At 38.2% G+C, this 27,069-nt stretch overlaps 1 protein-coding gene across 11 annotated transcripts in view; it reads left to right on the top strand.

Moving 5' to 3' along the window:
• Positions 1-27,069, top strand: part of BLTP1 (bridge-like lipid transfer protein family member 1) — a 199,643-nt gene that overhangs the window by 26,720 nt on the left and 145,854 nt on the right. For all 11 annotated transcript variants that reach the window (XM_087724418.1, XM_087724419.1, XM_087724425.1 and 8 more), the window contains exons 5-15: positions 178-242; positions 10,485-10,671; positions 14,972-15,053; positions 15,326-15,519; positions 16,967-17,046; positions 17,752-17,902; positions 20,174-20,330; positions 21,834-21,912; positions 22,597-22,688; positions 23,477-23,594; positions 23,709-23,864. In XM_087724418.1, the coding sequence (XP_087580544.1) occupies positions 178-242; positions 10,485-10,671; positions 14,972-15,053; positions 15,326-15,519; positions 16,967-17,046; positions 17,752-17,902; positions 20,174-20,330; positions 21,834-21,912; positions 22,597-22,688; positions 23,477-23,594; positions 23,709-23,864 (1,361 nt within the window). The remainder of the gene's footprint in view (positions 1-177; positions 243-10,484; positions 10,672-14,971; positions 15,054-15,325; positions 15,520-16,966; positions 17,047-17,751; positions 17,903-20,173; positions 20,331-21,833; positions 21,913-22,596; positions 22,689-23,476; positions 23,595-23,708; positions 23,865-27,069) is intronic.

Genomic DNA, 27,069 nt, shown 5'->3' with positions numbered 1-27,069 from the left:
TTGCAAAGAAGCTCTGAATGCATATATTTCAACTCTTTGGTATCTTTTCAGATTCCAAAAACAGGATGATAAATTTACCTTTGTGTTATTTGAAACAATTTCTTATTAATTGCATATGGAATATAGCTACACTTTAAGAGCTGTTTTAAATACTTTATTTGTGTAAATACTTTTTAGAATCCAAGATGGATTTATTATATTTCGTTGGTGGAAGATGTACAATCCAAAGCAGAAGCAACATGGTAAGTTTCTGCCATTTAGAAATGTATTGCTAGATATTGTAATAAATAAATGATTCCACAGGACAAATTATTATTTGTAATTTGAAAAGAAAGTAATTATTTGTAGGTATGTAATGAAATGGGGAAAAAGTTATATAAATATATTTTAAAGTCAAATATTTTGAAACTGCCTAATGTAGGAATTTAAGCCTTTTAGAGAAAGGTGATTGACATTTTCTCATTTAATGTTTCCCTGAATTTGTGGTTGCGTTATTTCCCAATTTGTGAATTATCATTTGTAATCTATGCTTTTTGAAGGTACTTTTATGTTCACTTGCATTATTTTAGCTTGCAGTGATTTCCAAAGGGTGGCATGGTTTTAAATAGGCAGAGTTCTTTATTATTGATATACACTGCAGGAGAGATTTTTAAAAAAATGCCTATTGATAAATTTTAGTTAGTATAGTTCTATATTACAAATGAAATGCAAGATTTGTATTTGTATTTTTGTATTTATTGCACATTTATAGGCCGCCCTTTTCCCTGAGGGGACTCAGGGAGGCTTACAATCAAAGGGGAAAGGGAGTGTAGGACAATACAAAAAGAGATGTGAACAAAGTAAATTAAACAGTAAAACTCAACATTCACTCGGCATTCGGGAGGGGCGAAAGTAGACTTATCCCCAGGCCTGACGGGCTAGCCAGTTCTTGAGGGCTGTGCGGAAAGCCTGGACGGTGGTGAGGGTACGAATCTCCACGGGGAGATTGTTCCATAGTGTCGGAGCCGCAACAGAGAAGGCTCTCCTCCGAGTAGTCGCCAGTCGGCACTGACTGGCGGATGGAATACGGAGGAGGCCAACTCTATGCAATCTGATGGGACGCAGGGAGGTAATTGGCAGAAGGCGGTCTCTCAAATAGCCAGATCCACTACCATGGAGCGCTTTATAGGTGGTGAGTAGGACCTTGAAGTGCACCCGGAGATCAACAGGTAGCCAGTGCAGCTCACGGAGGATCGGCTCACGGAGGATCGGATTTAGCACAAGATTATTGTGCTAAAATCATTTCACTAGATGTTTTGAAGCTAAAGTATCCTAAATATGAAGCTATGATAGTTAGAATTCCCATCAGGAAAATTAATATCTTCAAACATTTCAAATTTGGTTGGAAAAAACTGCAGAGGTGATAATCAAGAAAGAAATTTATTGCTCTGAAACTGATTCTTTGAAAAGGAGAGATTACTTAGATTCCTTACATTTTAGCTCATTAGACATCAGGTCAATAGCAAGGATAAATTTTCACTGTCATAATTCTTAATTATTTGGATGGCTTAATTTGTTATGTTATAAATGCTCTTCACCGTGCTTTTTTAGAAAGGGTGAAATTATTTATTTATCTTGCTGTATCTCTAAAGTTGAAAATGTTACATTTTCCTGTGCACCGCTTGGAGAGTCCAAGCAATGGGTTCCTGGGACTGAGGAAACTTTTCCTGATCATGCCTCCTGGTGTGGCCACTCCCCAGAATTTTTCCTCAGTCTGGATTTCCCTCTACTAGGGGCGGTGGGTCTGGCAAGGGCGGTGCAGGTACCATGGGCAAACATCCCCCTAGGGCCCCATCCGCTGCTGAGGTCAAGGACGCTGAAAGGCGCCAACGGGCTCCTGACAAGCAGTTTGAGAAGGCCTGGCGCCAGGCTGCAAAGGAGCTCCCTGAGTACAATCCTTCTGGGGACTCCTTTGTCCTTCCCCTCCCACGGGGAGATCCTCTGGCCTTGATGGTTGAAGAGGTGGAGTCTCAAGATCTGTCCCCTGATAGGTCACTGGTGGAACCAGCTTCTCCAGCTCCGTCTTGGGCTTACGAGCAGGGCCCCATCCCTGAGGATCCCATCCCGAAGGATTTGCCCGAGGCTGTTCCTACTCACCTGGAGGGGTCCATTGTTCAGGACCCTGAGTCCAACCAGGAGCCAGAACTATCTGCCTGCATGCAGGCCGTGGTAGCCCGTGCCATTGCCAAGGGCATTGCGGAGGGCATGCAGAAACGTGATCAGACCTCAGTTACTCCCAGCTCCTCCCAGCCCAGTCAGGGTGCTCATCCCCCTGCTAAGCAGGTCCGTCACCCCTCATTAGAATCCTCTGTGGTCAGCGAGGTCTCCGCCCTTGAGGATCCTGACCAGGAAGGACAGGAGCTCTCGGAGGATCTCCCGCCCGATGCTCCTGCCTTCAGGGCTCTTCAAGCCCAGCCTTTTTAAATCTATACTTCATAAGGTTAAGGCTGTTACCAGGGTTGGGATCTCAACAAAGTCATCGCGGAGGGGGCGGAGGTGGTCCTCGTGGCTCCTCATTGGCCCCGGAGATCGTGGTTCAGCGACCTTGTCCCCTCCGTGGCGGATTCCCTCGGACCAGGTCTCCCTCAGCCAGGGGGCCATCGTCCATCTGGAACCCCAGTGGCTCCAGCTGGCCGTCTGGCACTTGGGGACCTTCTAAGGGGCGAAGGGTTGTCGGAAGAGGTGGTGCGCACCATTCAAGTGGCTAGATGTCCTTCCACAACAAGGATTTATTACTCTTCCTGGGCTACCTTTGCCAAATGGTGTGAGGACTTACACCTTGACCCGGTCACGGCCCCTGTGTCCCGCGTCTTGGATTTCCTACAAGGGGGACTCGACAAGGGTCTTGCCCCGAACAAGCTCCTCTGTCAAGTGGTGGCTCTGTCCATCGTCTGGTCCGGCAATCCCACCATGCCCCTCGGCAGGATTCCCAGGGTGCGCTGTTTCCTCAAGGGCGCCTCTAACCTATGTCCTCCCACAGTTCACCGCTATCCCACCTGGCAGCTGTCAGTGGTTCTACAGGGGCTCACCTCTCCACCTTTTGAGTCTCTTCGTATGGCGTCTCTCCGCCACCTTACCCTTAAGACAGCCTTCCTCATTGCCATAACGTCCACCCGTTGTATTTCGGAACTGGCGGCCTTGTCCGTCCGTCAGGTCCTATGTGTCATCCACCCCGACAGGGTTGTTTTGCGACTGGACCCGGCTTTTATTCCAAAAGTCAATACTTGGTTCCACAGGGCACAAGAAATCATCCTACCTAACTTTTGCCCATGTCCATCACATCCTAGTGAGCACACCTGACACAAGGTGGATGTTAGATGGGCTCTGAAAGTCTACATTGCCTGCACCTCGGATTCCGTAGGTCAGAGGCCCTTTTCATTTCATTCCAGCCAGGCTCCTTGGGCAAGAAGGTCTCGTCTCCCATGGTAGGCAGGTGGCTAAGGGTGTGCATCGCTTCTGCCTACTAGAACCAGTCTAAGGCGGTGCCTCGGCGCATTACCGCCCACTCTACAAGGAGCACGGCCACTTCAGCGGCCTGGGCCACCCGGGCCTCGATAGTCGATATCTGCAGGACGGCCACGTGGTCTTCACCATCACCCTTCGTCAGGAATTACAAACTGGACGTGTTTGCCTCAGCTGAGGCATCTTTTGGCAAGAGGGTGCTCCAGGCGGTTGTTTCTACGACCGAATCCCAGAACTCTGCTTCTGCCCGCCCGGATGGACAATAACTTGGATATGTCCCATTGCTTGGACTCTCCAAGCGGTGCACAGGAAAAAGACCATTGGCTTACCTGAAGGGTCCTTTTCTGTGCACCGCGGGAGAGTCCAACCCACCCTGGATGATCCGTCCAGGGATTCGTGCTCTTCGTGTCAACAGGAACTGACTATTCTTGGGCGCTTCCGCTCCATCCTCACGGTTCCAGACCATCTCAAAATTCTGGGGAGTGGCCACACCAGGAGGCGTGGTCAGGAAAAAAGTTTCCTCAGTCCCATGGCAACCAGACTGAAATAACCCATTGCTTGGACTCTCCCGCAGTGCACAGAAAAGAACTCTTCAGGTAAGCCAATGGTCTTTCTGAAGATATCTTTCTTCATTGTGTATAGTTAGAAAATGAATAAATAATTTGCTAAAAGTATTCAACTAAAAATGTTCAAATGATTTGTGTGCAGTAATACCCTTATGTGTTTTAGGGAAAAAGTAAATTTTCTACTACTTTCTGGATAATGATAGAATACATAGAAAACTGCTGGTTATATAATGTATGTAGTTTAAGAGACCTAGTTTATTGAAATATCAAAGGAGTTCATGTCTCTTGAGTAGATAAGTAATAAGGTTGTCTTTAAAGAAAAATAATGAGTTAATTATAACAAAATTATGTTTAATTGGGTCATACTATATGAAGCTAAAAATATGTGAATCACTGATATGCTATTTTATTATTTATAATTATGTACAGTTTTTTAATTTTCTAAATGTATAACAATTAATTTTTACAATTTAAACATGCTATGTAACAGTGCTTCCTGACCTTTTCATTTAAGCTGATAATTAATATTCTTGAAAACTTGAAGAACAACATATAAAATATAAATTACAGCAACATTTATGCCCCTGAATTTGTGGAATTTCATATTAAATAAAATTAATTACATTGGTTTTAGTAAATAGTCAAAATCCTGTATGATAAGATGTCAAAATTTAATAAGATTTGAGTATATAATGAGATTGTGTCCACCTTAATCACATAGGTATTTTAATTGGCATTTTAATTGGTATTTTAATAAAATGGACGGGGAAACAGTATAGAAGACAGAGTAGAGTCTATGACAATTAGCCACAGGAACATGGGTGCACCCACTTCATTGCATACACACCCTGCCACAGCCAACCCAGCATGGGTGAACCTCTGCTGGCACTCCTCCCCCATACCCTCATGCCAGGCAATTTGCTGAGGGACATTTGTCCCTGGCCAATTTACAGCACAGGACAAGTAGCCACGCATTCCGGCAATCAACCCACATGCATAAGGGTAGGTCTTTGCCTTCCCATTGAGTGCAGTCCTGCTGGCTCAGCTTACTGAAGTGGAAACTGAAAAGGTTTGGAGTGGGGGCAAAAGTATTGTTTCCCGTGGCAAGAAACAGAATAATATGATCTGCTGCACTTTGCATGTAGGGGACTGGGATGGGCATGATGGTTGGGATGGAGAAGGCAAACTAAAGGAACAATTCAGGTGATCCCTGCAATCTGTTGCCTTCCGGAGGTTCCAAGCTGTTGTAGGGAGCCCCTTGGTTGAATACTGCACATTTGTGGCAAGGCAGTGGGTGGGCGGGCAGAGATGCATGGTGCTTCTGAAAGGGAGAGATTGGCTAATAATGGAGTCGTTCCAAGCACATCCAGAAATCAGGAATTTGTTTTCAGTTTCAGGATCAGGCTTCCTGCGTTCTGAAGAATATGTCAGAAAAATTTACATAATACCTGAGTGACAAGTAGTGGTGAAATTAAATACAACTTTCCTGTCAGGTTACAAAGAAGAAAAGGAACCTGAAATGAAGTAATTTAGATTATCAGTTTCAGCCAGATTTGCATAACAAAACCCCCAAGGAAGAGGCATGATATATGTGAAGGAACCCTCTCGGAAAAAGAACTGTCAGCCACACCCTGAAAGCTTCTCTAACTGAGTGAGCGTGTTCTCTGTAATTGTAGTCAGCAAAAATAAAATGAAAACATTAAATAAAGTGATTCTCTCAAAGAGACAGAGAAAGAAAGAGGGAGAGAGTGGGGAAAATATTAACCTCCACTCCGCCCTACACAGGTAGAAGTAGATGAAATGACATTATGCATATGAAAATGTCCAGAAAGATGTTTGTAACAAATGTTTCAATACCAAACCAATAATCCTGGTCTGTCATATGACTATTCTCCTAGTTAGTATGTTTTCTTTTATCTTATTAGGACAGTGTGGTTCAATATCGGGTGCTTCTCCTTTTCCGTCTTTTCCTCTCCACCCCCACATATCCCTCCACACCAAACAAAATCATCTCTTTTTTAAAAATGAAAACTAGTAGTTCCTCATACAAGATTAAGTTCTAACTATGTTATAAAACACAGTGCTTTTCTCTATAATAAAAGATGTTTAAAGAGTTCACTGCAGCTTTAAACAGAATTACAACTTACTTTTCAATTGTCCAGACCATAAATACATTATTCTCAATTCTTCCCATCTCTCCTTGTCAGAATTAATGAGATCAGACTCGATCAGGGCAGTGATTGCAACCCCCAAATTATTTAGGACACTGAACACATCTCTGCCCTGATGTGATCACTGGAGGGAGGGGGAGAGAAAGGATATACCTGAAACTGAAATCCACCTGAAATATCAGGCATCTCCTACTCTTCTACTTTCTGCCCCCACCCAGTGATCATATCAGGGCAGTGATACCTTCAGAGTCTGAATAATTTTGGGATTGCAGTCACTTCCCTGATCAAATCTGATCTGATCTCTGCACACAAAGCGCGGCGAGTCATATTATTTTGCTTCTTGCCAGGAAAAAACACATTTGCTCCACTACCTTTTCAGTTTCCACTTTGGAAAGCTGAGCTGGCGGGACTGTATCCAATGAGAAGGCTATGGCCCACCCTCTGGTGCGTGGATTTGCTGCTGGGACATGCAGTTACTTGTCCCATGCTATGAATTGGGCCAAGATTGCTTGCCTGCCTTGGTTTGGCTGTGTTGGTACCGTGATGAAGTGGGCGCAGTCATGTGCCTGTGGCCCTATTCCAGATGGTGTAATAGGTTTGAAAATAAGAGATGACAGGTGAAAATGCATACAAAATACATATGAACGTGACATCGGGTGCCTTTATTTGCTTTTATTTGTTTGCTCATATCTTTTCTATCAACTAATCATTTTATTCTTCCCTCCTAGCCATTTAAGATAATGGCATGTTAATGGATAAAAAAGACATAAACAAGGGACAGAGAGAAGCATCTTGCTTTTTTATGCAAAATCCAAAGTGTGTTAGTCAGCAAACATATACTGTATTTTTTGCACTATAAGACACACTCCCCCCACCCAAAAGTGGGTGGAAATGTCTGTCTTTTTTTTAAAAAAAACATTTTTTTATTTTTACTAAACAAACAACACACACACAAAAATAATCATCTTACATTACATCTTGTAGAAAGTGTGTCAATTGGTTACAATTAGCTTTTGTGCATCTCTTCCAGAGTCATTACTTACATTCATATCAAATATCAAAGTTCTTGATGAGTCTTACTTTCAACATATCATAGTTCTCATTTAACTGAAATTGTTTTAATGTCCTTTTGCCTAGAATAATCCATAGTTAAAAAACACAACCACCTAATGGCATTTCATTACTTATTACAGAGTCATCCAATAGCCTTAAACCTTTATAACATATTCTAAACAAAAATTAGTTGACAAAATTTCTAAGCCCTTTTCTTCCCCCAAATCACTGTTTACAATTTGTGTCCACGTTCCTTTTGTTATGGTGGTACATATATGTATCATTAACTGTACCCCTTATCCTTATCATTCCATTGTTAATTGTTATAATTAATATTGGTTAACAAAAAATCCTTTACTGTTATATCTATTTTCTTCTCATCAAACCAACATATATGTATACCTTATTGCCCTTATCAATTATTTTTTAACATAACCATCTATAAGTTACTAAATTACTACTTACTAATTATAAAACTTAGTTAAATTTTTTGTTATCTACTTTCATATATCCAATAACATTACACCTTTATAACATATTCAAAATAAGAATTAATTATTTACATTTCTAAACCTTTCCCCCCCGAATCATTGTTTGCAATTTATATCCAAATTCCTTATATTAAGCCAGTACATATATTATACATTACATTAACTATAACTCTTATCATTTCATCAAACATTATTACCATTAATGTTTGTAACGAAATCATTTATTACTTATATCCAGCTTCCTCACCTCCAGCCAACATAGAAATATTGTTACCATTATCAACTATTTATTTAAGCAAGCAATCTAAAGAGTTACTAAATTCCTACTTACTAATCATCAAACTTAGGTATTATTATTATTTTTTATTATCGATTTTCATATATCAACCTGTGTCCTTCCAGAAGGCATATAGTCTTATTTCTTTTGCCATTTGTGCAGTTAATTTTCTATTTATTTCCTTCGTAAAGTTTTTATGGACATCTCTCTGCACCTTATTGTCTATTGGATCTCTCAGGTAATCTCGGCACCCTTTTGCTACTTTAATTGATTTATGTTGGATTGCCAATTCTGTTTTTGATAAGATTTTTTTCTTTAAAACCATCATTTTTTCTTTTTTCTTCTTTTGTGCCTTGAAATTTGGGGTAAAGCTCCAGACCATCGAATTCCCCCCTCCAAACTCCCATTTTTTCGCTTTCAACCACTTTCAGTTCAGAAATCAAATAATTAGTTTTCTTATCTTTGTGTTCCTTTTTCTCTTCAGTTTTTGGAACTCCACCTCCCTCATTTTTTTCTGATATAAACTCTATGTTCTTGTCAATTCTCCAAGTTACCAATAACTCTTGAATTGCATCCCAAATCTTTTGCAAAGTTAAAGTTTCCTCTTCTGTAAATTGCTCCATGTTCCAAATTGTAAATTACTGCCACTGTAGCTTTAATCTTCACAAGAGAGAGGTTCCGTTTTTTCCCCTTCTCCCAGTACCGATAATGCTCTCAAGAGACAGCTGTGGTAAACAATTTATGGCCTTGACTCTTATCACTTTTAGTTACAGAGCTTTGAAGCACGAAGACATTAAGCTTCCGAGTAGCAAAACTAGTATTTTTTTTCACTTTCTTGTATTGACTCAGATTTAGGAGGGACAAAGTTCTTAAATGGAGTTAAATAGCAAATAGACAATTTTTGTTAAAGTAGAGAGGGAAATTTTAGTCCTTGAGTTGAAAAATAAGGCAGGAAGGAGCCGAAGAAGAAAAACCGGTCCGTTCACTTTAAGGGGGGGGGGGGGAGAGAAAAAGTTGCAAGAAGCATTTCAATAGTTACAAGAAGAAAAGCATACTGACCAAAACAAAACAATGAAGATCAATTCCGCCGCTGACTTCTTCTGGTTAAGGGTTTAGTTTAGCATAAAAATGAGATTCTTTGGGGCAGTTTTTTTTCCAAAACAGAAAGAATTCCCCAGATGATCACACTTTCTCTTTCTGTTCCCTTCCCTTTCATAGCCATCCATCCTCACTTCATTAGCCTAAGCTGTGTTTTGTCACTAGCTTGAAGACCTTTCTTTGCTTTTTTCAGGGATTTTGCGATATCCCCGAAATCAGCAAGACATATTCTTCCTGTTCACCGTCTCTTCGGGACGTTTTAGGTCCGATTGGACCCCCCCCCCCCAGTGGCAAAAGTACCGGCTGCAGTCTCAGAGCATCAAGACCGCACGTCCGTACCGTGGGGACATTGGCTCCTCCTCTGGAAATGTCTGTCTTATGGACTGAATATTGCTGAAGCCTCCCCACCCTTTGGTCCCTGCGTGCCCTGTTTTTGGCCTCTCCGTGCCCTGTTTTTGGCCTCTGCATGGGATGCCTGTTACTGTCACTTCCTCTAGCCACCAGCTATTGGCGATTGGATCATTCTCCTGGAATACCACCAATCAGCTTTTCCAGGCGGCAGGGATTGTCGCCACCACCATTCACGCAGTGAACGGCAACCCCCGCCACCTAGAACAGTTGATTGGTGGTATTCTGGGAGGCCGATAGGTGGCAGTGGTGGTGGCGGTGAGTGGCGATAGCTGGGGAACGCTGGCAGCAGAAACAGAGGAGACAGCAATAGCTCCGTTTCTGGTCAGCCAGCCCGCTGATTGGCAGAGCTATGGAAGCCGGGATCCAGACCAGTGGTGGGTGCAACGGAGCGTAGCCCTGATGGCCACATGCTGGGGCTGGGAGGTAGAGACAGATTTTTTTGTTTTCTTTTCCTCCCAAAAAGCCTGGTGCGTCTAATGTTCCCGAGCAAAAAAAACAAGGTATTTAAAACAAGTCATTTAGACTACACAGTAACAGCATGCATTGTTGGTTTGCTTCTGTGAGTGTTTGTAAGAATTTCAGCCATAGCTAAAACCTATCTTGTTTTTAATTAATAATTTATTTTCATCTTACTTGCTGGGAACTAGACAAAAGCTACTAACCAGTATTCTAAATGAAATAATTGTTATAATGAATGTTGACTTATAATACAAATGATGATGTGATTGTTTACAAACTGAATTAGATACATTATTCATGCATATTGGTTGGTTAATTATTTTAGAAGGTCATTCTTGTGTATGCGGCATATAATTAATGATTTGGTGTATAATATGCATGTATAATATGCATGTAATGTTTCTACATTTGTTTGTGAGTTGACTAAATGAAATATACATCTTGTTTAACTCCATAGATCCTAAAGCAGAAACAAGATTATATATCATGGTGAATGATTTTGAATTTCATGTCTACAACCGCTCTTATCTTTATGCACAACTTCAGGAATTATTTGGTTTAGAGCCAACCATAATTCCTCCAAAAACAAAGGATGAAAAACCACGAGAAAATGGGCAAGAGCAATCACATACAAATCTTGACAGGTATGGATTGTGTTCATTCACATAAGTTTTTGAATATAGCGCTAACTTTACTGCTTTATCAGTAAACTTTGATTAAAATTTACCAGTTAATTTTTAAAAAAAGCAACAAAGCTTTAAAACTGATTCTTTCCTTTGATTCTAAGAAATTAAATCTGTCCTTACTAGACTACTAACCATTTTAGCCATTCAATCCTTTATATGACAATTCCTCCATATCGGAGGAATATCTAATATTTCAGACATTTGAATACAGTACAGAAATTGTTTTGCACTTAATTTTAACATGTGATTATTTAGCTTGCACCTACTGATTAGTGCACTGGGTTTTTAGAAAGACTTGACCTGTTCAGTAATATGCTTTACAGTTCAGGCATTTATATATTAAGATGGTATCTCCCATTATCTACAACTAAATAGTAAATAGATGCACTCTTTTAAATAAAATATGTCCAGTTATTGGGAGTATTTCCATTTCAGTTTTTTTACTCTTTTGATTGCATTGTATATTTTCATTTCTTATGTAATCCATGTGCAGGCCTTTCTATCTTGTGATGCCAAGTATTTATCTTTCCATGGTTCTTTGTGTCACTTGTAGCTTTTGTATTGAATTAGAAATGGAAATTCTTATCTTTATGCACAACAATACATTTTAATTTGTAATGAAAGGAAAATGGGATTAGGTCACATAGCAAGAAGAACTGATAGCAAGTGGACTAAGGCAGTCATAGAATGGATACCACTCAGGGGTGGGTTTCAGCCGGTTCTAACCAATACGCTAGAACCCATTCATGAAATTCAGTGTACACTTTAGAACCCCTTCGTCCGGTGGCACAGTACCGGAACGCTCCCTCCCTCTGCCCCCCTTTCTCGCTCTCCCTGCCCAACACAATCTCCTTTCATTCTCCGTCTGCCTCATTCACTCATTCGGGCAGCAGAGAATGAAAGGAGATAGCATTGCCGAGGGCAAAGGAGCCTCCTTCATTCAAACGTTCAGGCGGGGAGGGGGCTTTCTCGCATGCCTTCTTTCTTTCTCTGAAGGCGTGCGAGAAAATGCCCCCCCCATTGCCCAAATGTGTGAATGGAGGAGGCTGCAGGCTCCTTTGCCCTCAGCAATGCTATCTCCTTCCGTTCTCCATCTGCCTCATTCATTTGTTCTGGCAGCAGAGAACGAAAGGAGATAGCGTTGCTGAGGGCAAAGGAGCCTGCAGCCTCCTTCATTCCTTCCTTCCCTCAGTGCCCGCCAAAGCGTTCCCCCTGCTCGGCTGCCATCGTTGCTGCCACGCCCCCTCTGCATGCCCACCCAGCCTCCAGCCTGAGTGGTAGCGAGCGATGGTGCTGGGTGGCTAGCGGTGGCGGCTACTGCTCCTGGGTTAGCTGTGGGTTGCATTGCTCAGCGGGCAGTGCCCCGATTCTCCCACCGCCACCGCCGCCACCGCTGCGCCACCTCAGTAGCACCTCTCACCCGCAGAACCGAGGCGGGGAAGAAGATCAAGAGACGTGGAGCCAGACTCTAATTCCCAATTTCAGTGGTGAGCCTAAATATTATGTGTATGAGTTTTTTAAAAAGTAATTTATTCATTTATTTAAAACTATTCATCCTTTTCATCACTTAAACAATACCAAAATATGTTTTTAGCTGGTAGGAGCCAGGATTATTTATTCATTTTTATTTATACTCTGCCCTACCTCGTCAGAATACTCAAGGTGATTTCTAACAATCAATATGAAAATTAAATTAGAGTTCACTCTACCATTTTAATGTTTAATTAAAAAGAAAACAGTTCTAAAAAATATTACAACTCAATTTAATATTCACTTTCAATAAAGTATAGAAAATATTTATGTGTGTGTGTCTCTCTCTGTTTTTAGTTTCACAATGTGAGTTAAGGCCTTCCCTTCTGTTTGTTGCATTTTTTCCCCACTATAAGTGGAATATTTTCAAAAGATGGAAAACAAAAGATGGCGCCCAGTTCAGAGGAGACTTGAGACTCTTTTCAAAAGAAGCTGTAAATCATTCAGTTGGCTCAATGTCACCAGGAATATGAGAACTAGCAGGAGGTTATTTTTATTTGTCTACTTGATATAACCAAATATATATTTAGATTGATAATAGACATACATTGCCATGAAGAGTAAGATTACCATTTCCTTCCCACTATCCATAAGTTAAAGCACATTATTTTATTAATATTATATCTATTTAGATAGATAAATAGGTCATGAGAGGTTTGATTGCTATAAAAAAATAATTCTCACAGTTTTTTCCATTATGCTATCTATTATATTGTTACAGGTGTATATCAACCATTGCATGTTTACAAGAATTTTATCCTTCCAGATTTCTCTTTTACTTGAGGAAAAGAAAAAGGAAAATATATTTTTCCCTAAGAAATGGTAGACAGGGAAACCAGATATCAACCACTTCCTGCCTTTAAGAGAGCTTGCTATATTCTATGAATGGTTGACCCATGTATGACCTTGATCGTGGGAAGGATTTGTTTTGGTTGTCTGATGTAGCCAGCTATCTACCGTGAAAATTCCTATTCAAGGGAATTCTTAACACTCCTTAAAAGAACATTAATTTGTGGTAGATGTTTTTGAAACAAGACTTTAGCTTTATATCTAGAGAGAGAAATTTCTCTGCAAATCCATATTTCAATTTTTAGTCCTTTGTTTACTGTATGGTTGAAGTGTTCTTACATTTGCTATCTAAATATATTAGAGTGTGTTTTAAGTAATTAAATTATAAAAAAATTAAAAATTGGAAAAGAACATCCCCTCACACACAAACACATGACCGCCAAGCCACTCCCACCCGGTCACATGACTGCTGAGCCACTCCCATAAAACAGGCCACACCTACAGAAGAGGTTCTAAAAATTTTTGAAACCCACCACTGATACTACTTGATAAAAAGCATCCACAAAAGAGACCTAAAACAAGATGGAACGACATCAGCAAATATTGGCAAAGGAAAGCTTAAGACCATATTGGTTGGAAACATGCAGAAGAGGCCTTCATCCTGCAGTGGATAGATAATGGCTAGGATGATGATGATGATTGAGAGTGTCCTTATTTTATCAGTTTTTTCTTCTAGCCACTAGTGTGTCCACTAGTGTCCAAATTGGCAAAAAATATATCAGTATAAAATGTGTTGCCCCTACTACTAGTCTCTGTCCTGACACAGGTATGGTGCTGGCAAAAGAGACTATCCTAATGTATACCAAATAGGACCATCAAAACAGATTGGTTGATTGCCCTGGCTGTGTTTCTTCCTTCCATAAAATATCACCTGCTGGCTGGATAACTATTTTTTAATCTATTTTATTTTATTTTATTTAAAACATTAAAATACAAACTCCAAAAAAAGAAAAAATATATACAAAAGCAAAAGAAAGTAAAACAAGACTACACCAAAATAAAAGTGCATAAAAAGAAAAAAAGAAAGACATACATAAATTGTCCCTCTCAATTTAATATTGATAAATATATTTCAAAGAAAACTCCTCCCTTAAAATCTAGGAAATGCTGAAATGAGGGCTGTAGGAAGATAAAATTACCAAATCAATCTTGCCAAGGCTGTTGAAAAACCTCTCCTGTAGACTGAAGATATCTTCTGAATGTGTTGGGATTGATGATACCTAATTTCTGTCCAGCTCCTGTACCATAGAACTCTTCAGTTATAGAGCCGAGATGCCGCAGTGGGTAGAGTACAGTACTGCAGGCCACTTCAGCTGACTGTTATCTGCAGTTCAGCGGTTCAAATCTCACTGGCTCAGGGTTGACTCAGCCTTCCATCCTTCCGAGGTGGGTAAAATGAGGACCCAGATTGTGGGGGCGATATGCTGACTCTGTAGACCGCTGTAAACCTATGAAGCGGTATATAAGTCTAACTGCTATTGCTATTGCTATTCAGGGTGATTTTCTGATTCTTGGAAAATCATTTGGAGAATGTTCCCAGGTGGAATAGAAATAATAATCTTTCTGCTTTCTCTTCTTTCTTGTCTTGATTGAAGCCAAAATTAATTAAACATTGTAGCAATATAGCATTTCAGAAAAAGGCGGGACATTACTTTGAAAGGTTTTGCATAATACAGTTGAAAATGTTCTTAAAAGATTACTGGAACTGCCTGCAAGTGTTTTGTTTTACCTCATATTTTAGCCTAATTACAGCAGTTGAAGGTGAGAGCATGTTCAGGGGATTACTGGCCTAAGACAGATGTGGGGAACTATGGCCCCTTTATGACTTGTGGGCTTCAACTCCCAGAATTCTTAAACTTAATTTGTTTTCTTCCTTCAGTGTCAAAGCAAAAAGTGATTCTTCTGACCCCTCATCTTCATGGAGATCTCTTATTCCCATAATTAAAGTCAATGTTAGCACGGTAAGTAAAATCTGATCATCTGTATTTTAGATTTTCTATGCTTTTTGAAGATCACTTTCTTCAGTAGTCATTATAATATTTCATTTTGATCTTAGAAGCCTTATTTAGTTGACATGATTCAAATATGGGTGTGCATGTGCATATCATTTCATATGTATTTCAATAGGTGATATATATGGTTTATTTTAAATGATAAGTAAAATTGTTTAAAAAGAATGTCTTGCTACCAAAGAATTAAGAGCTAACATGAGATTGTCTTTCTTTTAAATTAGGGCCGCTTAGCCTTTGGAAATCATTATCTGCCTCAGACTATATGCATTAACTTTGATGATGCTTCCTTAACTTATACCACAAAGCCACCTTCAAGCCATCTGGATCAGTTTATGCACATTGTAAAAGGAAAACTGGAAAATGTGAGAGTTATGCTTGTTCCAAGTCCAAGATATGTTGGTCTTCAAAATGATGAGTAAGTATAATAAGTTAAAACTATAGAACGTATAATATAGAAGTGGGGTATCTAACCATTTGGGAATAAAGGAATCTTAGTAATTTACAATTCTAAGGAAGTGTCATGGGTGTCTCTATAAAATGACGTAGGAGAATGAGACCTGCCTTACTGAGTGCTTTCCTATATGCTAGGCATAACTTTTCAATCTCCTAGCAAAACTCATGATTTTGTTTTTTTCATGGTCACTTTCCGGATTATCCCTTTGCAGAGGATAAGTATTAATTACAGCCAAATCTTTATTATCATGACCAGAGCATATTGTTTAAAAGAATAGTGCTATGTACTCTCAGAGTGCATCTAAGTTCTATTTTAACAGGAAACCTATTAATAAGTGACTGAAATTTAGGACAGGATAGAACTTTAAAAAAAAAATTAAATCAAACTTTAAATTGTACTGTGAAAATTTTTCAATTAAAAATTTAGTTTGGCTACAAAAACTTTCTCTACCACACTTCAATAATTTTATCATGTTAAAGTTTAAAAATGTATGCTTTCAAATAATTCAATTAAAATCTTTATTTTGAAGCAAATAAAATAAAGATTTTTAATTCAGTATTAATTTAGTTAATACTAATACTAATACTACTATTAGTTAATACTAATACTAGAAAATGTTAATATGTTTATCAATATGTTACTAAACAATGTTTTGGATGAGTCCAAGCGTGAGAAAAATACAGATTTTTTTATATTGCTTGAAAAACCTTTTAAAGGTTTTCTTAAGTGAGTTAACTAGAAAAACAAAGGCTATAAGTTAACTTTTAATAGTCAGAAATTTTCATTAGAAGTCTTGTAGCAGTTGTCAGGATTCCAAGTAATACCCCAACACAACCCAAACTCCCAAGGCAGGCATTTACCTCAAAGTTTGAATTTATTAGATATATCATATTGGCACATCTGGGAAAACCCGAATCTGAAAGCTCCAGGTTTTCCCCACCCAAAGTAAAGTCAATGTTCCTTCTCTTGCATCCACATGGGTATCACAAGGTCCAATCAGGTCACTGTCCCAACTGTAGATGATTCCCAGTCACGCCACTCCAGGTGCAGACTGAATGTTTTTGACTCCCAAGGGAAAAATGTTGCTATGGCTATACATCTCACACTGTCTCCAACAACCCCCACCCATTCCCACAACTTGCCCATCCACTGCTGTGACAGCCCTGAAGATTCCAATTTAAAGATGACCCCAAGGCTAACAGGCTGCCTCCCCTTAACCAACGATTAGCTCCTGAAACGAGATAAGCAATGGGGTTAGTATGGTTGTTCCAAACCACCGCCCCGCTGCCCCGGGGAAATTTAGGCTTGCTAGGGAATATGGATTGTAAATTTCCATAGACTAGAATCCCATTGATAAATGCAGTGTTTACATTTTTCCTTCCCATTTTTTATTTCTTTTTTATAACAGGCCTCCAAGATTAATGGGCGAAGGTTTTGTTGTGATGCAGTCAAATGATGTTGACATCTATTACTATATGGATGAACCAGGTAAGTGTGAATCTTCTCATTTAAGTATAATAACAATTTTCAAGATCTTAGTTTTTTTTCCAATGTTTTGAACTGGAAAGGTTCCTAGAATAATTGACCTTTCCCTTTTACAGAGAGTACCTCTTCCCATTTTTATTCAATTTAGCCTTGCTTTTTAACTTAAAAAAATGACTTAGTTCCTCGTCATGGATTGGTACCCAGTTTGACTCTATCCTAAAAAGCTATAGAGTTATTACTAATGGCCTTTTATTATTGAACAATTAACTTTAAATCATCTGATTATTTGAGTTGTAAGATTTCTTTGTGTAACAGATCTAGATTTCAAGAAGAGTGAAATTTCATATAGCTATGAGGCATCTAGGTTTTTTCTTCTGTGCTTTTTGCCAGCTTTTTTACAATTGGAAAATACTAACCAACATAGCTGGATTTAAGTAAATGTTGATTTTCATGATGTCTGGGAAATTCTTAGTTTTACTGACTAAACTCTTAATTTTCTTACCATTCAAGGTCAGTACAAAATATTTCAATACATTTTGTTAGAATTTTTGGTAATATCTTTATATTTCTGGTTTTTAATTTTAGTAGGGTGTAAAATGTCTTTTAGTCCTTTATGTACTTGGATTTATGATCCATTCATTAATTAAGCCTTCAAGTTACGAGTTATTTGAATATATATCACAGAGGGAACTGTTTCCCAAAATACAGGTGTTGTACCAGAAGAAACTGATGAAAGCAATGAGGGAGAGACAAGTAATGAAGATAGCAAATTGCAAGATTTACCACCATGCTGGGGATTAGATATTGTTTGTGGCAAAGGAACAGACTTTAATTATGGACCATGGGCTGACCGGAAAAGGTAGTGTTGTCATTTTTAAAATGGCTATGCTAGAGAAAATGAAAAATGTGGAATAAAGTTCATGTGGAGATGTTCTGTTCATTCTTGTATATGTATATAGAAATTATGTTTCATTAAAAAAACATTTGTTCCCGCTGTTCTTAGAAAACTTCTAAAATCATAAAATGGCTTTTTAAAAATAAAACTTACCATTCCAGTGACCAAACATCTGACAATTATGAAAATGAAATCCATTTATTAATTTGGTCTATATTAACTTTTTTCTACATTTTTATTTTGGATGAATTATTGAAATAAATAGCAAGAAATAAGAAAACTTCACAATACAATTCACTTCTGACATACACAATCCAGGTGTTACGTTTACAACAAAAGTGGCAGGACAACAGACGAATTACAATGAATAAAAATTCCCACTACTATGTTTGTGTAATATAGATTTCATAGTTAAAAATGTTTTTTAAAAAAAACATCCTGCGGAAACCTAGGATTCCATGGAAACACTGTTGAAAAAGATCAAGGTGTTAATCCAGAGATAAGGCAAAATACATGTCTTATATATTTTAACAGGCAAGTATGCCTCTTCAAAGATTTTGATTGCAAGATCTCATTTAGCAATCTAATCTTTATGAAGTACTAGATGATTTCCCCCCCCCCCCAGTTCATTTCACAGATATTTGCTTACTGGATTACTTACTTAATGCCTTCAACAATGGCAGAGCTTCTGACAAATTGGAAAAGTTCTTTAAAATTCAGGGAGATACTCAGAGTTGTATCTGCCTTGAATGTAGTCTCTGTTGAAGTCTATAGCACAGTCCTACATCAGGGGCTGACACCAAGCTGAGCTGGACCGGTTGTGGAGACAATAACTTGGTCCTTAACACCTGTAAGACCAAGGAGCTTATAGCGGACTATAGAAGGAATAGATCAGACATCCAGCTCTTGTTTATCAATGGAGACCGAGTGGAACAAGTGGCCAGTTTTAGGTTTCTGGGTGTTATCATAAAAAGGACCTGACCTGGGGCACTCACATTGCAGCACATTGCAGTCAAAAGGGCTCAGCAGAGATTATACAACCTGAGACTTCTCAGGAAACAACTGAATGAAAAACTGCAGGTGACCTACACCATATAGAGTATTTTAACTTACTGCACTTGTGTATGATTTGCCAATTGCACAGTGGCAGATAGGACAGCACTCCAGAGGGTGAACATCATTGCCCAGAGGATCATTGGTTGCCTTTCCCCTCTTTGGAAGAGCTTTATAGCTCCCGCTGCCTTAAGAAAGTTCAAAATATTCTTAAATATCTATATCATCCTGGGCACACTTTTTTTGAACTAATACCATCTGGGAGATGGTACAGGTTAATAAAAACAAGGACAAATAGGCAGGAAAACAGATTCTGCCCCAGGGAGGTAACTATATTGAATTCTATGTTATAGTGCAGGGGTCAGCAACCTGTGGCTCTGGAGCTGTATGTGGCTCTTTCATCCCTCTGCTGCAGCTCCCTTTCGCTGGTTGGCTCCACAATTGATAGGGCTTTCGCTTAGGACAGGTAGAATCAAAAGATGCTGTGCTAGCAAGAGACTCTATGGTGGGGGAACCAGACTTCCAGTCGCCTCCAGAATTGAATGGGGGGATTCCAGTTAGGACCTTTGTAGCTCTTTGAATGTTTAAGGTTGCTGACCCCTGGTATAGTGCAATATCGGGTTTTCAATTTCAATTTCAATTATATAGAATGTGAAGGATGTGTGTGTGTTTATTTTTATAGTTATAATGTACATTGAAAATGGCATTTAATTTTGTATGATGTGCAGTGACAATAAAGTAAACTAAACTAAACAAGAAAGGCTTTACAACATTTTGTATTATGTCATAAAATATTTTATAAAAATTGCTGAATTTTAATTCCATGGGAGTCATGGGTCTTGGATTTTGAAAGCATTCTGTAGTTAGCCCCATTTGAAGTACCTTGATTCAGAAATGATTGGCTTACAATATACCATTTCACCCAATTAAAGGTTATACACAAGGAGGAATTTTAGTAATGTATAGAGATTCAGTGGTTGATGAGGATGCAAGAAACCTGGCTCATTCATTCATGGGAAATTTTTTTAATGTAGGTTGATCCTGATCCTACATGTAAATTTATATACATGTAGAGAATCTGAATCGTCAGTATTGCTCTTGTGTAAATATACTACAGAAAATATTCATAAATGACTGACATTTATTTTAGTATAACTGTTATTGTTTGGATTTTTCTTTTAGGGATTGTTTGTGGAAATTTTTTTTCCCACCTGATTATCAAGTAATGAAAGTTACAGAAGTTCCAATTCCTGGGAAGCTAAGACAGATCCTTGCTTTTGAGCTACGTATGAATATTATTGCCGATGCTACTATTGACTTGCTCTTTACAAAAAATAGGGTAAATAAATATAACTTAGCTAGAAGCTTGGGAAATTGACACCAGTTGTTGCAACACATGTATTATTTTCTGCTAAAAATTTTTTATAAATAATATTTCTTATAATTTAATTTTGGAAGTATTGAAAATAGTACAATACAGAAAGCCTTAAGGCAAAAAGTATATTTAAACATTCCTTCATATTGGAATATTATGTTTTCTTGAATTTTCCAACAAATCTGTATTTTTAATTTTGTGTACCTGGTATACATGCCTGTATATTTTTCTTCATCAATTGATCAAAAATATTTTTTCTGCACCCAAGATATTGCTTCATATCAAAGTAAATAAAAACACAGACACACCAACATAAAGAAACATGTCTAGTCTCTAGTTTCCTATAATGTTAATCCATATTCTAAGAAAACAAGGGGGGAAATCTGCCAAAGTATAGGAAGAACTGATTTGAGTCAGTTTATTTAAGAATTTTGCTTGTTAAGGAGAATGTTAAAGCCTTCAAGCTGAGTATGATTCTTAGTGACTATTACACACACGCACACGTTTCCTGAAAATAAGACCTACCCTGAAAATAAACCCTGGCCCGTTATTTAGAGTGTTCCTCTAATATAAGCTCTACCCCAAAAAGGCAGGTGATCCTGACGCGCTATACGGGCTGCAGGCAAGCTGAGAGACGCGGAGTCGAGCCCCCTGCAGCTGGCCACCCACTCCATCCCACTGTCTGTCAGCTTGCCTGCAGCCCACATGGCGCATCAGGATTGTGTGCTTCCTTCCCATGCCTCTGCTGCTGTCTGCTGTTTGGACATGTAATCAAATTGCACTGTATGGGCTGCGCAACTCCAAAGTGTGCTGACCTAGAGGCCAGCAGAGTACAGCTGCTGCTAGATGTCATCCTCCACACACTTGCCATTTTGCAAACGCTGGGAGGGTGTGGCACCCAGTCAGGCTGATCACCTTGAAATCGTGTTCCCCCAAAAATAAGCCCTAGTGCTTATCTTGTTATTCCCAAAAATATAAGACCAGGTCTTGTTTTCGGGGAAACACGGTAGACATACTTATACATACATACATACATACATACATACATACATACATACACCTATATATAAAAAGTATATGTTTATACACACCCACAAATATATACATGCATACATAGCCATACAGTACACACACACACACACACACACACACACACACACACACCACACACACACACACACACACACACAGAGGGTTTTGTTGGAAGAGTATGGAATGGTTTACTGTTGCTTTTTTCCAGATTTTTGTCTGTTCATTTAATTTTACAGCTTTGATATGTACAGCTCTGTTATGTACTCAAAGGGCACAGCATTTTTTCTCCTTTCTGTTTCTAATTTTTATTTTATGTTTAATTATTTCTACTATATTTGCTTTCTTTAATTTTTACGTATGATGGTGATACAGTAGCTTGAAACAGGACATCATGTTAATAAAAGTAATTGAACTAATTCTGAAATTTATTGGCAGGAAACGAATGCAGTGCATGTAAATGTTGGAGCAGGTTCTTACTTGGAAGTTAATATTCCCATGACTGTCACTGAAAATGGTAAGTTGAAGCAAATATTTTTTATATTCTTTGTGGTAAACTATATTGAAGTAGTGTTCCTTACATATTGATTAGCATTTCTAAAAACTCAGCATTTCATAATACATCTCAACACGTATTATTGTAGAAAGTTTGTCGTATATTATTTGATTAAATATTAGTCTTCCAATGTAGTTAGACTGATTGGATTCAGGTTTTCTGTGCATAGGGTAAGCCACATAGTGAATTCTCAAAATAAATTCTAAAAATGTTGATGACTGAAGATGCAACTAGATTTCCCATTCTCTGTTACAGTCTACAAATATGTATTTCTTAAAACTTTCTACAAAAAGTTGCATCCACAATTTATCTGTAATATTCACATTACTTTCCTTCATTAAAAATAGACATTTGATCCAAAATGTTTATTTTTAAATTGATTCAGTTCATGTTATATATTTACTACTGATAGTATGCATGAAATAATTTTAGAAATAGGTACTTCCTTAAAATCGTGAAGTTGGTAGAGGGCTGCAAATGATATCCAGTTCTTCATTCAGTGCTAAAACATTTTGGACTGATGGCTACCTTTAAAGATCTCCATTTAAGAGAAATACACCACTGTATAAGGCAATTAGTTCCAATATTTTTGATGCTTTTGAAGAGAAATATAATCATAAAATCAAGTTTTGTTCTGTTTACTAGGCTACTGTCCCACTATTAAAGGACAACTTTTACATATAGATGCTACCAGTAGTATGCAGTTCCGGACTCTCTTAGAAGCAGAAATGTTAGCTGTAAGTAATATGCATACTCTGAGAATAATTTCTGTTGTGTTTGCTTTCAAAATACTTCAACAGCAGCTCCAAGTGATTGTAGATATCCGAACAATGATATATTTTCTTGAATAATAATCATATGAAAAAAAAACACATCAAAGATTAAAAATTTCCCCAAATTTGGCACTTGCACATAAATAGTATTACTTGATTACGTGGAACTCTCATATAAATGATCATTCCCAAATTAAATAAGGGGTGTTTTTTACTCTGTGTAACTCAAACCTGAGGAGGGACCTTTTGCAGATTTACCTGCAATCTCATCAGGGTAGACTGGAAATACTATCAGGAGGGCTAATGGTTTGCCTCTTCTGCTTGTGGATTTTTGTTTAGTATTCAAGTATAAATATTTCAGTGGGACTTTTATTGAGCTACATCTTTGGTGACTAAACATGCTATGTTGCCTGTTACAGCCATTTAGTGCTTCCTGAATAGTCACATATTTTTCATGGATGGAAGTAAAAAAACTTTATGTGGTCATCTCAAAATAGTTTCTATCCTTATAAAATAAAATCACTGTGCAGTGGGTTACTTATAGAAGGAAATCTCTGGGACAAAGTTTTCAACACATTTGTTATCAGAGCATTTGACAATTTTCAGCTAGGTAGTTTTGTATGAGTAATTAACAGAAGGATTTTTAAGTTAATAAAGGCGTTAAATGGCTCTATGTTTTATCTTTGCTGTTACAGTTTTTGGTTGTGAATTTTACATTGTTAACAGTAGCTATTTTATATATCTTTTTTTAGTTTCACATTAACGCCTTTTATCCCCGAACATGGAACATGCCACAGCTTTGGCAGACTGAAGTTGAAGTATATAAAGCTACTTACCACTTCATATATGCTCAAAAAAACTTCTTTACAGGTATTCTGGATCATATATAATTTGTTGTATTCAATTATACCATTGTCAGCATGATAGAATGTTAAGATTAATATTCTATCACACATTGAAGTAACATATTCTCTTACTTTTTAGACTTGATTGAAGATTGGTGTGGTGACAGTTCTCCTGATATCTACTCATTTGTTCCCTTTACATGGAATTTTAAAGTGATGTTTCATCAGTTTGAAATGATTTGGTCTGCAAATCAGCACAATTGGATTGATTGTTCTACAAAGCAGCAGGAAAATGGTGAGAACTTTATTGTAAAGTATGTATACTAAATTTCTTCTTAAAGCTATTTGAGCAGCTTAACATGCTTAAATTATTATAATTATTGAAAAGATCCAACTGCATTTAAATAAATACCATGTCACTCAAAGATGATTACAGGTCCTTTTTAATCTTTTTTCTTTGTGATTGTAATAGGGTGGGAAACGTGCAATGAAAAACTGTTACTAGCATACATACAAACATATTCTATTTTTAACAACTACTAGATTTGCATTATCAGTGAAGAATATTCCATAAAGGAAAACATATTTGGCAGCTAACTAAGATGATTTAAATTTCCCACATACTGTATTTAACCCACATATGACCATTTTTTTCTACCTGCTTTTGTTATTTCCACTGGAAGGAAAGAGAAATATGTTCTATGATAGTCTTTTCTGTAGTGACATTGCATTCTGGGAATTATTTGAATTTTGTAGGTGGGATAACTTAGTTTTCAAGCAATTCATTTGAGAGGTAATTATTCAGTTAACCCTAATCATTTTGCAATATGCAGCCAGAGAGAAAGGAAGGAAATCTGTTACATTGATTTGAGTTGGAATTGGCATCCCTAAGCTTGTCAAGATGATGAAACTGTCCATTGTTTTTTCTGTCTAGCTTTTATTAATAGGGTGGTGGTGAAGCATACTAAATTTAGGATTGTCTTCTATTCAGGCAAATAGTATTAGATTATTTATCACCTCTTCAACGTAAGTTTTATTTCGGGCATGTTTATGATTTCAAAGCTCTCTTTTCCTTTCAGTTACTGATATTATTATTAAGAAAGTTACTTTACTTTTTATTTATTAATAAATCCCAAGTGCCAGTAAACACAAAATTTTGATTAAACCCATACTTTAGGAACATGTTCCTTTCTCAAAGGGACTGTAACCAGGAGTGGGTTCCTGCCAGTTCTAATCTCTTCTATAGAAGAGGTTCCACAAATCTACCGTGCCGTTTAGAACTGGTTCCAGGTCTCTCCACCCACCCGTCTGCACTACGCTTGCCCCGCCCACTGCTCACTGATTGGCTGGCTCACCAATCACCCCGCCCGCCTCTAAGAGTCCTATCTAAACCTTAAAGTCTTAAAGCTGTCAAGTTTGAACACCTCTGGGTTTTTTTTTTCTAAAGGGTTAGGGGTGCAAGGGTCTTGTAGCTTGACAGCTTTAAGACTTGCGTGCTTCAAATGCCAGAATTTCTGAGCCAACATTTTGGTTGCTAAGCAGTTTCACCACATTTTACAAGTTGGTCACACCCACCCAGTCACGTAACTGTCAAGCCACTCCCACTCGGCCACATGGCTGGCAAGCCACTCCCATCCAGTCACATGGCTGGCAAGCCACTCCCACAAAGCAGGCCACACCTACAGAAAAGATTCTAAAATTTTTTGAAACCCACCACTGACTGTAACCCTCCATCCCCAAAGCTGTACATAAGAAAGAACTATAATGATTTAACAATATACAGGATAGCAGTATTTTTTAAAAGGGCAATTCTTGTGTATTTTCTAATTCAGTAAATTTTAAATTGGGAGAGTCTCAAGCTTGAATGTTTGAAATTTATTTAAAACATTTTATCACTGACAAAAAGGTTGTAATCACAAAGACAATAATGGATTAAAAGGAACATTCTTAAAATATATTACATATATTTGCTTTTAATGTAAATAAAAATAGAAGCAAAATGATTCCCACGACAGTCAGACATAAATGTACTTTTTGCAATGTCATAAATAGTTAGTTGGCATTCTGTGTAATATTGAATGAAACTGACAAAAACTGTCCACTGTATTTCTCTTCACAATGAGAATAGAGTTGAATAGAGGGAAAGAGTCTGGGTGCTACTCCTAGTGCAGGACCTCTTTGTCTCTCTCCCTTCAAATGAATAGAAACAGATGTCTTAAGATGCCTTTTTCTCATTCTGTAATTCAATGTTTGTACACAACATATTTTTGTTGAGCAGGCACAAATCTTCATCCATCTACTACAGTGTGTACAAAGTACACAAATAGTCTCTTGACTCCCATCATAATAAAAGATTTTTCTATTATATACGATAGCAACTCCGTAATAGAAAAATTAAACCAATACTATGAGAAGTGGAGGCTAGGGCAAGGTGGCCATCTCCATTTCTTGGCCGAGAGAGCCACTGTTGTCTGAAGACAATTTCCATGGACAAGTGGCCAGCATGGCTATATGCCAAAGGCGCAGAGAATACTGTTGCCTTCTACCAAAGTGGTACCTATTAATGTACTTGCATTTCCATATTTTCCAATTGCTAGATGCGCAGGAGCTGGGGGCAAATAATGGGAGCTCATCCTGTTGTGTGGAGCTCAGGTCTCGAACTTGAGCTATCAGCTCCAGATCACAACCTCAGCATCTTTAACCGCTGAGACATTGGGATGTGGTGATGCAATGGCTTGATGACACTGGAACTGTCAGCCAGAAATGCACTCTGGCAGATTGAGCCTGGCTCTGGGTGATGGAATGAGCTACTGTCACTTGATCCCTAGTTCCTGCCCACCTAGGAGTTGGCAAGCATGCAATATTGTGAGTAGATGAATGGGTACCATTTTGATGAGAAAAATTAGCTGTGTTTGTGTGCGTGGAGAGCCGAAGCTGGCGCTGAACCTGGACCAAGGCATTGCAAGGCAAGGTTAGACTGATTGAAGAGCCTGGAATCCAAGTGCTACTAGCTAGTAGTTGTAAAACTACTCTCTTCCCCTCCCCGCTCCCTGAGCACCAGCGATAGACATGCAAGCGCCAAACAGAATGAACTAGCAATCTAAGCTGTCAGGACTAGAATGTATAGATTTCCTTGACATTGTATACCATACTGTATGCTAAATAAATAGTAAAAAATGATTGCATACTTCTGTAGAAGCCCTACACTAAATAAATAAATAAATAAATACATAAATAATAATAGGAAAAAAAATCTCTCTATTATTTTTAACTAAACCTCTCAAGCTACTTGTCATTCCATTGCTTCTCAGTTCCAGTACTTACAGAGTGAGCCTTCTCCTGAATTTTTTTTTCTTAATTTTGCAGGTGAGCATTCTAACACACAATACATTTTTGAAAATAATTGCAGAGAAATTCTAGAGCTCTCATTTTTAATAAGTACTTATGTAGTTTAATATACTTAAGTGTATTAAGCATACTGAAGAACTTTTTAATGGTGC

The sequence above is a fragment of the Thamnophis sirtalis genome, unplaced genomic scaffold (genome assembly GCF_051295495.1).
Source record: "Thamnophis sirtalis isolate CommonGarterSnake01/CBP01778 unplaced genomic scaffold, rThaSir2_p1.2 scaffold_10, whole genome shotgun sequence".
Classification (NCBI taxonomy): domain Eukaryota; kingdom Metazoa; phylum Chordata; class Lepidosauria; order Squamata; family Natricidae; genus Thamnophis; species Thamnophis sirtalis.
This window is presented reverse-complemented; position numbering and strand designations above follow the sequence as displayed.